The sequence below is a fragment of the Muntiacus reevesi genome, chromosome 16 (assembly GCF_963930625.1).
Source record: "Muntiacus reevesi chromosome 16, mMunRee1.1, whole genome shotgun sequence".
NCBI classification, from domain to species: domain Eukaryota; kingdom Metazoa; phylum Chordata; class Mammalia; order Artiodactyla; family Cervidae; genus Muntiacus; species Muntiacus reevesi.
The window spans coordinates 34,475,027-34,491,787 of record NC_089264.1 but is presented as its reverse complement, the minus strand read 5'-3'; the positions used below and the strand labels follow the sequence as shown (position 1 = coordinate 34,491,787).

Genomic DNA, 16,761 nt, shown 5'->3' with positions numbered 1-16,761 from the left:
GAGAATCAGCTTTCCAATTTCTATCAGAAAGCCTGCTGGGATTTTCATTAGGATTACATTGAATCTATAGCTCAGTTTGGGGGGGAACTGACATCTTAATGATATTGACTATTGTGACTTATGAACATGATATATTTCCCATTTTGGGGGTCTTTAATTTTTCTTGGCAGTGTTTTGTACTTCTCTATATAGCTTTTGCACATAGTTTGTTTCAAAATTTATAATATTTTGATGTTATTATACATAGTATTTTGAAATAGTTTCTAATTTTTTGTAGTTTATAGAAATATGGTTAATTGTTTGTGTATTGGTCTTGAATCACCTTGCTAAATCCTCTTAATAGTCCTGGTTACGTTTTCTGTAAGCTCCTTAGAAATTTCTACATAAATGATAATGTCTGTAAATCAAGTCAATTGTATTTCTTTCTTCCCAGTCTGTATGTCTTTTACTTTCTTGCCTTATTTTACTGAATGAACTCTAGTCAGTGATAAATAGAGGTTATAAAAAAGGGCATCCTTACCTTGTTCCTTAGTTGAGAGAGAAAGCATTAGTTTTTACCTTTAAATACAATGATTTTCTATTAAAAAAATGTGACTGTTGAATTTTGTTAAATGCTATACTGAATCTATTGAGATGGCTGTATTATTTTTCTTTTTTCTTTTCATTTTTACACTTTTAAGTGGTAAATTATATTGATTATTTTTGAGTATTAAACCAGCCTCAGACTCCTGGAATAAATCCCACTTGGCTGCTTTTGATTTCTAGAAATTTGATAAGGATTTGTGTTCTTAGGGATTATTGTTTCCTTTTCTTGTAGTACCTTTGATTTTGTTTTGTGGGTCATGGTAGGCTAAAAAATGAGCTGGGAAGTGTTCCGTCTTCTGTTTTCTGGAAGAATTTGCCTGTATTATATATAGGCTTATTATAGGTTATTATCTTTTACTTAAATGATCGGTCGAATCACTAGTAAAAGCATCTGAGGCTACAGTTTTCCTGTGTGGACATTTTTTAGTTACAATTTCAATTTTTAAAAAAGATGTAGGACTAGTTAGCTTAGCTGTTTCATCTTAGATGAGTTTTCATAGTTTATGTCTTTTAAGGAATTTGTCCACTTCACCTAAGTTGTCAAATTTATTGGCAAAAAATAGTTCATAATGTTACCTTACTATCCTTTTCATGTCTGTAAGATTTGCTTTTCTGATGTGGGTAATTTGTGCCTTCTCTGTTTCTTGATTAGACTGGCTAGAGGTTAACCTGTTTTATTAATTTTTCAAATAAAAATTTTTTATTTCAGTGATTGTTTTTAATCTTTCTTGGTTTTCTTTGTTTCATTGATTTGTGCTTTTATGTTATTAATATTTCCTTTTGTTTACTGTGTGCTTAATTAGCTGTATTTTTCTAGTTTCTTAATGTAGAAATTTAAATCAATGATGTGCCATTTCTGTTTTAATAAGCATTTCATGCTAAAAATTTTCCTTTAAGCATCACTTTAGGTGTGTTCCACAAATTTTCATTGGATGTTTTTAATTTTATTCAGTTCAGAATATTTTGTAATAGTTTCTCTTATTTGACCCATGGGTTATTTAGAAGTGGTTAGTTTAACATCCAAATATATAGGGATTTTGCTGACATTTTCAGTTAATGATTTCTAGTTGAATATTCTGTGGTCAGAGTACATACTTTATATGATTTCAGGCCTCTTAAATTTATTCAGATTTGCTTTATGGCCCAGAATATGGTCTATCTTGGTAAAATACTCTGTGTACATTTGAAAAAAATGTGTATTTTGGCTGTTGGTGGATAATGTTTTATAATGTCAATTAGATCAAGTTGGGTGATAGTGTTAAGATCTGTATATTTACTGATTTTGTGTTTACTTGTTATAATTTACTGAGAGAATAGTGGTGAAATCTTTGACTATCATTGCTGATTTGCTTATTTCTTCTGACTCTTTGAATTTTGCTATGTGCATTTTAAAGCTTTGTTAGTAGGTGTGTACACAATTAAGATCATCATATCTTCTTGAGGAATTGTTCCTTTTAACATCATGAAATATCATACTTTATCCCTGATGATATTCATTATTTTGAAATCCTCCTTGCCTGGTATGAATATAGCAGTTTGAGCTTTCTTTTGATTGGTGTTAGCATGGTATATCTTTCTCTGTCTGTTTATTTTTTATTTTTCTGTGTGTTTATATTTAGAGTTTTTTTTTTTTTTTAAAGACTACATAGAGTTGGGTCTTGCAATCAATCTGTCTCTATATTCTGGTTTGTGAGTTTATGTACACACATGTTTTTAAGAGAAAATGGACAGAGGGCTATAATTCCATAGATTGGTCTCAGTGCAGGGACGTTTTACCTGCTGTGATAAAACTTTACACAGTCTGTAAAAGCAAGTGGGAAATAAGTGTGTTTATGAAGCCTCTCCAGAAGCAGCTCTCCTTGTGATTACACAGTGATACTGTGTATAAGGTGGCATATAGTCTAAAATAGTAAGCAGTGGCAGTCTTGGAAGTAATCTCCTGTTGCTATATCACATTGAATGAAAAAAATTTGAGTTGTTGAAAAAAGATGTAAGAAACGGAAGTGGTAAAAAGTCCTTTTATAAAAGCTTAAACATTTTCCATATTACAAAAATAATATATGTATATTGCTCACAGTTTAAATACCCATAAGCAAGGAGAAGCAAATAAGAGTGTTTTATTCTTTAATTCTATCACTCTGAATGATAAAACATTACTTTGAAATATACCTTTCCAATATTTTTTAAACATCAATGTAATTTTCAAATGAAGTCATTTTGTAATACTTCTTTGTAACTTTCTTTTCCACTTAATACGCCATGAATATTTTTCCATGTCGGATGTTCATACTGATCTATATCAGTCTTTTTAATGGCTGCGTATTTCAATTTATAGTGTATAAATCCCAATTTGATTTCTATATTTTTTGTTAATAGCAATGCAGTATGTAGTATTTCTTTGGAATACATTTAGAAATTTGACTGTTGGATCAAGGAACATGCAAAATTCTAAAGCTTCTGGAGTATTGTCAAAATGCTTGCCTTAAAGTTTATACTGTTTGGTCGTTTATTAATGTTAGTCGCTCAGTCATGTCTAGTTCTTTGTAACCCCATGGCCTGTAGCCCGCCAGTCTCCTCTGTCCATGGGATTTTCCGGGCAAGAATATTGGAGTGGGTTGCCACGCCCTCCTCCAGGGGATGTTCCCGACCCAGGGGTCCAAACCTTTGTCTCTTCTGTCTCCTGCATTGCCCGCGGGTTCTTTACCACCAGTGCCACCTGGGAAGCCCGTATTAACATAGGTGTCTACCGTTTGCTTTTTTGGAAGATAGAAATTGGATTTGTATCATAAATTTGATTTTCTGGTCCTTCATTTTTTTTTCCCTAAAAGCTGATCAACTTATTTCTATTATTTTGGTTAATCAAAGACAGTTTTTACATCTGCCACAGTTTAAATGGTGAGTAAAAAAGAGAGACTTCTAACACAACCTCTTGGAAAAGAAAGGGAGTGGAAAGTATTTTGTTGTGGTTGCACAGCTTCTCAGTGTATTTTGTGATTTCCTATAGAGGGTTTCTTAATTCTTTTTTGGATCATCCATGGGTTTTGGCTGCCTTGCAGGGAGTTTGAGCTCTAAGGAGTAAAATAGCTAGTGTTAAGTGTAGTATGTGGTGAAAATTGGGAGGATGAAAATATATTTGTGACATAATAGGAAATATATATGTAAGAATGTTTTTTATATATATCCCTGTTTGTTGGCACGGGGCTCCTAAAACCCTTGTAAATTTCTAAGTGATAATAGAGTACTAGGATACTAGGAGCATCTTTTTTTGGGGGGAGGGGACATGCTGGGGGGCTTGAAGGATCTCAGTTCCCAGACAAGAGATTGAACCTGCCGCCCCCCCCTCCCCCCCCGGAATCCTAACCAATAGGATTCCAGGGAACTCACATCTTTTGTTTTAATGTGGTGACTTTGGTTGGGCTTCCGGGCCGGGATGGGTCACCAGAATGACCCAGCAGTGATTAGAGGCTTGGAATTTTTAGCCGACCCCGTATTTTCCAGAGGGGAGAGGGGCTGGAAATGGAGGTCATAATTGATCACACCTATGTGAGGAAGCCTCATGTAGTAAAGAAGACATACAGAACAGGCTTGGGGGAGGGCAGTGGTCCCGGGGTGGGGGTGGTGCTGGGTTTTCTTGACAGTCTTCTATTTAGTGAATCTGGTGCAGATTAATTTATTTTTTCTGAATGGATCTGTCATGGTTCTGTCACTTCTCTGATTCATGTATATTTTGAAAATATTTTATTTTCTCCATTCCCCCATAAAGGGTGATGATGATGATGATATCCCTTACTCCCCTTGTTATTCAGTAGCTCACTTGTGTCCAACTCTTTGCACCCCATGGACTGCAGCACACCAGGCTTCCCTGTCCATCACCAACTCCCAGAGCCTGCTCACACTCATGTGCATTGAGTCGATGACGATGCCATCCAACCATCTCATCCTCAGTCACCTGCTTCTCCTCCTGCCTTCAATCTTTCCCAGCATCAGGGTCTTTTCCAGTGAGTCGGCTGTTCCCATCAGGTGGCCAAAGTATTGGACTTTCAGCATCAGTCCTTCCAGTGAATATTCAGGGTTGATCTCCTTTAGAATTGACTGGTTGGCTCTCCTTGCTGCCCAAGGGACTCTCAGGGGTCTTCTCCAGCACAAAAGTTCGAAAGCATCAATTCTTTGGCGCTCAGCCTTCTTTATGGTTCAACTCTCATATCCATACATGACTACTGGAAAAACCCTAGCTTTGACTGTATGAACCTTTGTTGGGAAAGTGATGTCTCTGTTTTGTAATACATTGTCTAGTTTTGACATAACTTTTCTTCCAAGGAGCAAGCAAAGGCCTCTAGTAATTTGAAATAACTAGTTTGTTTCCCTCTCCTTTAATAGGAACTATAGCACCAGAATTTGTAATTTTTTTTGGTCATTTGAGACATTTTAAAGCCTGACTTTGCATTTTGCTACCTGCGACTTTATATATTCAACAGGCGTTCCCTAGCATTTCTTTAACTGAGAGACAGACTTCTTGGAGCTTACATTCGAATTCTTGTAGGTGCCCAAACAGATGCTGTGGTGCCAAAATGCTTTGTGAGAGAGAAAGCATCTGTGGTAAGCTGTGAGCTGAACTTTGAGGGACCATTAATATTTTGAACTGAGGATTAAGATTTCAGTCTTCTTGGAGTGATCTTAAATTACCACCTGGAGGACTTAGGCATTTTAACTACACAATGTTATATGTATTGTGTCCCTTCTGCTTTTAGGAATTCCTCTATCAGAGCTGTCAGGTGGTTTCATAATTTATAATCTTTCTCTGTTAAAATCGTCTTACAGCATTAGATTATGCCATAGTTGGCAATTCTGCGTTCTTGAAAATAACTGAGTCACTGACTGCAGCTGATATTATTCTGACTAGTTAAGTGCTAATGACTCAGACACAAAGTCTTCTCCCCTCCCATGGCCTGTGACAGGCCTCCATATGTTTTATTTATTTTTCTCCATATGTTTTAATTGACTTAGTCAGTGATTTTGGCTTATGGTAAACTTAGATTTGTGGCTTTAAAAAGAAACTATTCTCAAACATGTTTCATAGTGTATAAGTGTTTTCAGGCTTTGTATGTGAGCATTAAAGCCCAGTATTAAAGTCATCTGGTCCTGAACTGAGACCTACTGCTCTAAAGTCAATAAACTTTAATTACAATAGTAATTAATCTTTTCTGTAATTCTTTAGTTGAAAATATTTGGTTGAATGATTGTTTAAACTTGGGCAAACGTAAGATTATGCAAATAAGTGTTTGATATGCTCAGATAATTTAAATGGCAGCGTCAACTGCTCAGAGATACTGCCTGCCACTGGGAATCAAGCTTTTAGGTTAAACACAATTGTAGTTGGAGCATTTGTGGGAGAGTTGTGCCTTTGATTTTTTTTTTTTTTTTTTTTTTTTTAGCCAAGTGGAACAAATCAGTTTGTGGACACACACACATAGTAGGGGAAAAAATATTTTAAACATCACACTCTGGGTTTCCAGTTCCAGTTCACAGACTGAGCACCTTCCTTCCTGTTGCTGCTACTGAATGCAACTGTAAAACCTGGTTAGAGTGCATGGAGCAGCCTTTTGAGGACTCTGAAAAGCAAATAATGACAGGTAGATTGGGAAAGAAGACCAGAATTTAAAGTGCCATTGAATTGGCAATGAGTTTACCATTTTCCCCCTGTGGTCCTCTTGCCATTTGACCAGCTGTGGAAGCAACAGTATGTAGGCTGGAGAGCTAAAAAGAGAGCCCCAGGAAACCTGAAAGTAACTGAGAGATAGCAGAGGAAGAGGAGCTTGGGAACTCCACATAGTTATCTATGAACTCTGGGAACTCCACATAGTTATCTATGAACTCTTGGGGTCATCCCTGAGGTACATGTGTGAATCGGATCCTGCTTAGCATATATATACCTTTGAGAACTTATCTAACAAGTAGACAACCACTCAGGTTTCAGGCTGGCCACTATGTGGCACACGCAGGACACAAACCCAGTTAGCATGCAAAGACTTTGAAAGTTAAAACAAAATTGTTAACATTCTCCAGAAGATTTAAATGAGACCCAGAATCTTATAATATTCTGAATGTTCATAGTATAATCATACTCAGCTTTGGAAAACCCAGGAAGATCTCCACAAACATGAGAGACAACAGATGCTGAAAGGACACATATATTGGGACTATCTGAAGACTTTATTTAGAGTAGCTATGGTACAAATTTTTGAAGAAGTTGGCTCACACTGTTGGGAAACAAATGGACAAATGAAATTCTTTGCTAAGAAATAAATGATATAAAGAAGAACCAATACCATAATAAAAATGAAAAACTGGATGGTTTCAGTAGCAGAATGAAGATGACAGAGGAAAGAATCAGTGATGTTGAAGAGCAATAGAAATCATGCAAACTGAGTAACAAAGATTAAAAAGGCAGAGAGAAAAATTAACAGGATTTCAGGGGCTTGTGGAACAAGAACAGAAGGTCTGACATTCATGTCATTGGAATCCTAGCAGGAGACAAGAGAAAGACGGTAGTGCTAAAAAGAATATTTGGTGAAGGACATAAATATGCAGACTGAAGAAATCAGTAAACCAGCAAGATAAATCCAAAGAAATCCATATGACAACAGACCATAATCAAACTTCTGAAAACTACAAAGAAAATACTTGAAAGGAGCCAAAGAAAAACAATGTATTACTTAGAGGGGAATGTGGATTTCACCCCAGAAACTTTGGAGGCCATAAGTGGTGAGGTGTTTAAGTGCTGAAACAAATGAAATCAACCCAGAATTCTATATTCAGCAAAAAAAGAAAAAAAAAGTAGAACAAAGTCATTTTCAGACAAAGGAAAAGGCAGAAAATTCACAGCCAGCAGACCTTTACTAAATAATAGTTAAAATGATACCAGAGGGAATATTGTTACATCAGTAATGAAGGAAGATTCTACACATAGACATCACCAGATGGTCAATATCGAAATCAGAGTGATTATATTCTTTGCAGTCAAAGATGGAGAAGCTCTACAGTCAATAAACAAGACTGGGAGCTGACTGTGGCTCAAATCATGAACTCCTTATTGAAAAATTCAGACAAAAGAAAGTAGGGAAAACCAGTAGACCATTCAGGTATGACTTAAATCAAATCCCTTACGATTATACGATTAGAAGTGACAAATAGATTCAAGGGATTAGATCTGATAGAGTGCCTGAAGAATTATGGACGGAGGTTCATGACATTGTACAGGAGCCAGTTATCAAGACCATCCCCAGGAAAAAGAAATACAAAAAGGCAAAACGGTTGTCTGATGAGGCCTTACAAATAGCTGTGAAAAGAAGAGAAGCGAAAGCCAAAGGAGAAAAGGAAAGATATACCCATTTGAATGCAGAGTTTAAAAAAATAGCAAGGAGAGATAAAGTCTTCCTCAGTGATTAGTGCAAAGAAATAGAGGAAAACACTAGAATGGGAGACTAGAGATCACGTCAAGAAAATTAGAGATACCAAGGGAACATTTCATGCAGATATGGGCACAATAAAGGACAAAAATGTTATGGACTTAACAGAAGCAGAAGATACTAAGAAGAGGTGGCAAGTATACACAGAAGAACTATATTAAAATGATCTTAATGACCCAGGTAACCCTGATGGTGTGATTACTCACCTAGAGCCAGACATCCTGGAATGCAAAGTCAGGTGAGCCTTAGGAACCATCACTATGAAAAAGCTAGTGGAGGTGATGGAATTCCAGCTGAACTAGTTCAAATCCTAAAAGATGATGCTGTGAAAGTGCTGCACTCAATATGCCAGCAAGTTTGGAGAACTCAGCAGTGGCCACAGGACTGGAAAAGGTCAGTTTTCAGTCCCAAAGAAAGGCAATGCCAAAGAATGTTCAAATTATTGCACAATTGCACTCATCTGACACGCTAGCAAAGTAATGCTCAAAATTCTCCAAGCCAGGCTTCAATGGTACGTGAACCATGAACTTCAAGATGTTCAAGCTGGATTTTGAAAAGGCAGAGAAACCAGAGGATCAAATTACTGACATTTGTTGGATCATCGAAAAAGCAAGAGAATTCCAGAAAAACATCTGCTTCACTGACTATGGTAAAGCCTTTACTGTGTGGATTACAACAAAATGGAAAATTCTTAAAGAGATTGAAATATCAGACCACCTTACCTGCCTCCTAAGAAATCAGTATGCTGGTCAAGAAGCAGCAGTTAGAACCAGACATGGAACAACAGACTGGTTCCATATTGGGAAAGGAGTACATCAAGGCTGTATATTGTCACTCTGCTTATTTAACTTACTTGCAGAATAATCATGTGAAATGCCAGACTGGATGAAGCACAAGCTGGAATCAAGATTGCCGGGAGAAATATCAATAACCTCAATATGAAAATGACACCACCCTTATGTCAGAAAGTGAAGAAGAGCTAAAGAGCCTCTTGATGAAAGTGAAAGAGGAGAGTGAAAAAGTTGGCTTAGAGCTCAACATTCAGAAAACGAAGATCATGGCATCTGGTCCCATCACTTCATTTCAAATAGATGGGGAAACAATGAGAACAGTGACAGACTTTATTTTTGGGAGCTTCAAGATCACTGCAGATAATGACTGCAACCATGAAATTAAAAGATGCTTACTCCTTGGAAGAAAAGCTGTGACCATATTAGACCATATTAAAAAAGCATATTAGAAAGCAAAGACGTTGCCGACAAAGGTCCACATAATCAAAGTTGTTTTTCCAGTAGTCTTATGGATGTGAGAGTTAGACCATAAAGAAAGCCAAGTACTGAAGAATTGATGCTTTTGAATTGTGGTGTTGGAGAAGAGTCTTGTGAGTCCCTTGGACAGCAAGGGTGTCAACCAGTCAATCCTAAAAGAAATCAGTCCTGAATATTCATTGGAAGGACTGATGTTGAAGCTGAAGCTCCAATACTTTGGCCACTGATGTGAAGAACTGACCCATTGGAAAAGACCCTGATGCTGGGAAAGATTGAAGGCAGGAGAAGGGGGTGACAGAGGATGAGACGGTTGGATGGCATCACCAACTCGATAGACATGAGTTTGAGCAAGCTTCAGGAGTTGGTGATGGACAGGGAGGCCTGGCGTGCTGCAGTCCATGCATGGGGTTGCAAAGAACTGGACACGACTGAGCGACTGAACTGAGCTAAATGAAGGAAGAGCAACAGAAATAGTAGATATCTCAATAAATATAATAGAGTATTCTTGAACTCTTAAAAAATGTCTTGATGATTAAAATAAAAAATTATAAAATTGTTAGAGATTTCAGTGTATAGGGATGTAATGTTTAAGATTACTGTAACTTAAAGAGAGGTAAAGAGCTGTATTGTGGTAAAGTCTCAATTCCACTTTAAATGGTAAATGATTTATTCTAATTACACTTTGAAAAGCTAAATACTTGTGATTACTCTAGAGATTACAATATAAGTAACTAATCAAAGAGATATAATAAAAACACAATAAATAAAAATGGAACACTAGAAAATGTTTAATACAAAAATAGGGAGAAACGAGGTAAAAGGGCAAAGGAAAAACAGGAACAGCAAATTAAAAAGATCACAGAATCAAACATATCAATAATTATTTTAAATCTAAATAGTCTAAACAAAACAATCAGTGCAGAGATCATCATATTCGATTTTTAAAATAACCCAACACTGTACAGGAAAGTTAAAATACCCACTCCTGAGTATTTACTCCAGAGAAATGAAAACTTATTTTCATATGTTAACCTGTGCACAAATGTTGATTGCATCTCTATAATTGCTTAAAATGGGAAAAAGCCTTTTGTGGTACATCCATAATACAATGGAATACTATTGACTAATATTAATAAAAAGGAACAAACTTGATCCATATGACAACTTGGATGGATCTCAGAGTTGTCATATTGAGTGAAAGAAATAATTTCAAAAGGTTAGATACTATATGATTCTATTATGTGAATTCTGTGATTGTATTATATTGAAAATATAAAACTTTAGTGATTGAAAGTAGGTCAGTAGTCACCAGGAGTTAGGGACGAGGAGAGAATGACTAAAGGGTAAAACGCTTTGTCCTTTAGAGATAACACCTTAAGGGACTTTTCTGGCTGATGGCACCATTCTGTATCTTGATTGTGGCACTGATTACATGTGCTTAAATTCATAGAACTGTACACTAAAAAAGGTTCATTTTACTGTATGACAATATAAAAAGGTTTTTTAAAAAGTTGACTCTAGTTTGAGTGCTTTGGCTCAGGAACAAGGTAGAATTTCTTCTATGGTAATAACACTCTTATGGGGGGGAGTGGTCACTTGAAAGTGAGTTGTGTTAATGTTGAGATCCCACTAAGCATAGCCCAGATTGCCCAAAAATGTTTAGGTGAAAATTAGAAAGTAGTTGGAATATGGCTTGGAAATAAGACCTTTCAGACACAGAAGCAAAGAAAATGAGGGCGAATCTTGCCAAGTTGTAGGAAGCCAGGGGCCCCTAGGAGGAAGATGGGTACTAGGAAATTCTCTTTGTTGGGATCTGCAGGGAACTTGGATATATTCTATTTTGAGTGGTTTGCTGAGTTCATTTCCATTATCCCAAACTTTCAGTAAAAGCCTGCTGTACCCCTCAGACTAGGTTGATAGTACTTTGGAGAAAAACTGTCCAGGGAGAGCAGAGTATAGCAGCAGAAGGCAAGATGTGAACTAGAATGAGAGTTCAGTGGGAAATGAAAATCAGAGTTGGGGTGAATATGAGGACTTGGAATCCACAGAGTGGCAGCTTGGAGCATGGGTTTCCTACAGTGTGGTTCAGTCTTTGTTGACTTCTATTAAATAGAAAGTGTAGGTAGCTTGGGGCAACTCGGGAGACATCTAAGTGATGAAAGTTTAATCCCTTTTGTCATGCTAACTGCTGACATTTAACTTACTTGACTTTAAGTTTTATGAAAAATCAAATACCAAATATTGATTACTAATTTTATATATTCTGTATACCTTTCACTCAAACTGCTCATACTGTTAACTGTAAACCACTTGATAACATTTCTCATTGGAACAGACAGTAAGGGTAGTGACTTAAAATTTAAAATCACCTAGTTCTTTTCCATGAGGGTAGATGATACAGACTTGTGGGTATAATGGGCTTGGAAGTCAGGAGTACCTGGGATCCAGTCCTAGCTCCACCGCTCATTTAGTTGTGTACTCTGACCAGATAACACACTTTTTCTCAGCAGGGGTTATTAGAGAGGTGAAACCTTACAGGATTGTTGCAAGGATTAAGTTCACACGAGCAGCATCCATCTGCCTTCCAGGCACATAGCATCCTTCTTTAGTACCACCCTATGATGGTTCACTGCCCAACTTACTATTAGTTTAAAAACACATAAAAAAATTATGATGGGCTCAATAGCCAACTAGCAGTAATCCTAAAAAACTGAGTGCAGTTGAAGTGCTGCCTTGCCCTAAGCATCACTCCACATTTGCTGCTGTTCTGCCCTATTACCTTGGCTCATTCAGAGTCGCTAACCTTGCTGAAGACTTCTAAAGATCTTAAATTGCTTCTTGTGAAAGGATCAGAAATAAAATATACTTTTATTGTCAAAAAATGCCAAATATTTCCTTAGTGTGTTTAATTATCTAAATGTGTGGGTTGGGTTTCTGTCATGATCTGCAAAATATAGCATACAGTCTTGACAGAATGAATCAGAAGAGATTACGCATGAACATGTGCACTGTAGCCTGAATGCTCCCAACTGGGGCAGGGGTGTATTCAGTGAGAACTGTGAACAAAGTATTCCCAGTTGACCCAGGGAGTAGATTCTAGAAGAGCAATTAAAATTTCACTGTAACAGATTCCTAGTATGAATCAGATGAGCTTAGTTTTCTGGCTAGGAGAAATGAAATAAATTGGACTTGATACAACTAGGATTTAATTCTCTACAAATCTTTGTATTACTGGATGGTACCTCTGCCTTTGGGGCTGCAACTTGTGTTATGGTGAAATAGGGGTTCTGTGTCTGTTTTGGTGGCTGATGTGTGATGAGACAGGAATTGGTTTGCCTAGGGCTTGCTCCTTGGAAGAAAAGCTGTGACAAACCTAGACAGCATATTAAAAAGCAGAGACATCACTTTGCCAACAAAGGTCCATGTATTCAAAGCTATGGTTTTCCCAGTAATCATGTATGGGTGTGAGAGTTGAACCAGAAAGAAGGCTGACACAGTTGCTCCTTTCCAAGTTTAAAGATGAGTTTGTTGTCAGGTAATCGAAGACTCGAGAATCCCCTGGATAGCAAAGAGATCAAGCCAGTCAATCCTAAAGGAATGTAACCCTGAATATTCATCTGAGGGACTGATGCTGAAGCTGAAGCTCCAATAGTTTGGCCTCCTGATGCAAAGTCCAGCTCATTGGAAAAGACCCTCATGCTGGGAAAGACTGAGGGCAGGAGGAGAAGGGAACAACAGAGGATGAGATGATTGGATGGCATCACCAATTCAATGGATATGAGCTTGAGCAAACTCTGGGAGATGGTGAAGGACAGGAAAGGCTGGTGTGCTGCAGTCCATGGGGTTGCAAAGAGTCAGACGTGACTTGGAGACTGAACAACAACCATAACAAGGCTGTACATTAACATCCAGGCAGGAAAGCCTGGTGGTTGGCATAGGAGGTCAGCTATCAGGGCTGCAGGTCTTGGTTCTGGCTGAGGTATCAGGAGCCTGGCACTCAGGCACAAGAGAACGTAAAAGCTGCTGAAGTCCTAGAACTATATAGTACAATTGAAATTTGGTGAAGGAAGAAAGAATCTGATTCACCTGAGCTACTTTGGTAGGAGTTTCTTAGTTTTCCCAAAGTAAATACAGGACTGTTCTCAGTGTAGGGGACAAGACTGAGTTGGAAGTTAGGGCCTAATGGCGAGTAGAGGGTAAAGGAGATGGTTGTGGGAATGAAAGCAGTTGAGATAATTCAGGAGATTTCTCTGACATGAGCATGTTTTCAGCTGCTTAATTAAAAAGAAAAGTTATATGTTACTTGACCTCAGTTTAGGTCAAATAACACCTCCTTACCTCTCCTGTCCCCATCCTTGAGTCTCAGTTGCAGAGGCCATCACTTTCAATTTTTGAAACTTTTTGGGGGGAGTTTGCCTTTATATTTATAAAGAACATGCTTATAATGCTATTTCTTGAATTTTTTCAATATTGGACATGATCTAGAGGCTTTCTACCGGGAAAGATTACTCTGGTTTTATATTCTCTGCCCAGCCTTTCCTCTTTCTTACTCCTAGATGCTCATCTTTTCCATATAGTTGATATTTTAAATTGATTGACAGATTTAACTATGTAAATTAATAAATTATATTTATTTGGTTATTATGACTTTGTGTACCATGATTGTTCTTATTTCTGGTAAAGTGTTTAGTGTTTCCTGGAGTTAATTATTTCATTTTTCTCATTTGCATGTAATCTTTATTCTCTGACAGAACTGTAAAGCTCATGTAATATAAAATCATCAGATTGTATGTCATTTTGCACTTTGGAGACATTCCTTCCAATTTTCCTTCATTGGCTGCTACATAGCTGTCATGGAAATAGTTTTCACCCTTTTCTGAATCTAAAATCTTTTTGTTGTTGTTGTTCTGGAGGTATGATATTATGTAGCTGAGATAGGAGGGAAAATATTTTGAGAAATTTACATCCTTGAAAATTGTTCTTCTTTCCCCTCTCCTCTCAGATTTTTGGTTGGCTGCTGCTATTCTTGTTTAGTTGTTTAGTCACATCCAATTCTTTTGCGATCCCATTAACTGCAGCCCATCAGGCTCCTCCATGCATGGGATTTCCTAGACAAGAATACTGGAGTGGGTTTCCATTTCTTTTTCTATGGGATCTTCCTGAGCCAGGGATCAAACCCATGTCTCCTGCATTGCTGGGCAGATTCTTTACCACTGAGCCTTCAAGGAAGCCCTTTTGGTTGGCTAGGTATGAAATTCTCTGTTAGAAATCATTTTCCTTCAGAATTATGAAGGCATTGCTCTAATGTCTTTCTAGCTTTCATAATTGCTTCTGAGAAATATGATGCCATTCTGATTCCTGTTCAATTGTATATAAACTGTCCTTTCTAGAAAATTTTAGAATCTTTTTCGGTGTTGTGAAATTTCAAGCTGTAGTGTTCTGAAGTAGTTCTTCTTCTTTTTAAAATTCAGTCCTTATTCTCTTTATTCTGAGGTTTTAAATCAATCTTTTCAATGTGAAACTCATGTCTTTCAGTTATGAGCAATCCTGTCTCTGAAAATTTCTACTTTGTTTTTTTCCATTCTGTTTTGGGGATTCTTATTTTTCCATTGTTGAGTTTCTTGAAATAGTCTCATTTCTTCTTTTTCCGTCTGTTTTGCTCTTTGACTTCTTGTTCTATTTCTTAGAAAATGTCAATTATTATTCCCCATCCTGCTCCTGAAGCGTTTTCCTTTAAATTTGTGCTGTTATATTTTCATTTTCCAAGGTAATTTTGTTTGTTTTCTGAAGGTTGGAAGCTTCTTGTCTTGTATTGCTAATGATCTAAAGATTTTTTTTTTCTGTTCCTTGCTTGATCATTTTCTTCAGAGTTTCCTTCTTTCTGTTTTCTTTGCTGTTTAATTTTTATGTTAAATTGTCTTCACATACGTGATTGTCCTTGTTCAGCCTTTTGTTTTTAAAAGTGAGATACTAAAATGTAAGCAGAATAGTATACGGGCAAGTTTTGTTAACTCGTGGGAAGCTGGACATTTCCTAGGGGGACTCAGGATTGCCAGTAGCTGTGGGTCTTTTCTTTTGGGTCAGTTTTCTCAGAGAAATCCTCCTGGCTAGATCCATAGACAGACTTGTGTTATAGAACTGAGGGGAGAATGGTGTTTTTGTGGACGGGGAAGGGCTCATTGCTCCCAGGCAGAATCTCCCTCAGTCCCACTGCTTTTAGTATCAAGCCTCACTCCTATTTACACTGAGTTCTCTCTGGTCCCACACCTCCAAATACTGACTCTTTAAGGCATCTTTCTAGGGAGAAGCACCAGACACAGGAGAGAACGACTGGAGTGTGTGCGCTGCCCAGTATAACTGGGGTCTAAATTGATAGCTTTCAGAAACATAGAAAATTTGTATTCTCCATACAGATGTAGTGGTTCTCTTTGAAAAACGCAACTGCCTCGGATGCTACTTCTGTGTAATTCCTTTTTCTGGGCTTTACATTTTTACAATCCTCCTTTGATTTTTTCTTTTTTTCAGAGCAAATTGGAGCTTTGGCAGATCAGCACATTGTCCATGTGGCATGTGGCGAGTCCCACAGTCTGGCTCTCAGTGACCAGGGCCAGCTGTTTTCTTGGGGTGCAGGTAGTGACGGGCAGCTGGGACTCATGACTACTGAGGATTCTGTGGCAGTACCCAGGTAAGAATGTCAGTTACTGTAAAGGTTATTTCCTGCTAGTTTCTTTGTTAGACTCCTTGGTTTGGATTCTGGTTTCTTCTTTTATTAATAATTGTTGTTTCCTTTGAGTCACTGTCATGCCTTATACTGTTATAACACTCGTCCCCAGAATTGTAATTGTGGAAGTGTTTGAAAGTCTCTTAGCTGTGTCCGAATCTGCGAGCCCATGGACTACACAGTCCATGAAATTCTTCAGGCCAGAATACTGGCCTTTCCCTTCACCAGGGGATCTTCCCAACCCAGGGATTGAACTGAGGTCTCCCGAGTTGCAGGCGGATTCTTTACCAGCTGAGCCACAAGGGAAGCCCGATAGAAGTGTTTATCTCCAGTTAAAAAATATGAGTTGTTTGGGAACTATACTTCATTTATCCCAATAGCCTGTTGTTGGTAGTGTTTGGAGCTCATTAAATGTTTAAATTAAAAAACCTCTTTTCACATGCTGCACTTATTAACCTTTAACTTAAAATTGCAAGCCTAAATCAATTATTCAGTTAGACACTTTAAAGGTCAGTCACAAAGCTGACCTGTTACTCTTCAATAATAGGCCAAATTACCTTCAGCATTATCAACAGCTAATATACCAAATATACAGAAGTTCTTTAATTCAGAAGTACTAATACAATGGTTTTTAGTCCCTTAAGTGTTTACTTAGTTCTAAATCTTTTATGAAGGGCTTCACCGGTGGCTCAGTGGTAAAGAATCCATCTGCCAATGCAGG

The 16,761-nt window shown here is 37.5% G+C and overlaps 1 protein-coding gene across 1 annotated transcript in view; it reads left to right on the top strand.

The window, feature by feature from the left end:
• HERC3 (HECT and RLD domain containing E3 ubiquitin protein ligase 3) overlaps positions 1-16,761 on the top strand; it is a 137,273-nt gene that overhangs the window by 32,724 nt on the left and 87,788 nt on the right. The window contains exon 4 of the mRNA XM_065907240.1: positions 15,845-16,004. Within this exon, the coding sequence (XP_065763312.1) occupies positions 15,845-16,004 (160 nt within the window). The remainder of the gene's footprint in view (positions 1-15,844; positions 16,005-16,761) is intronic.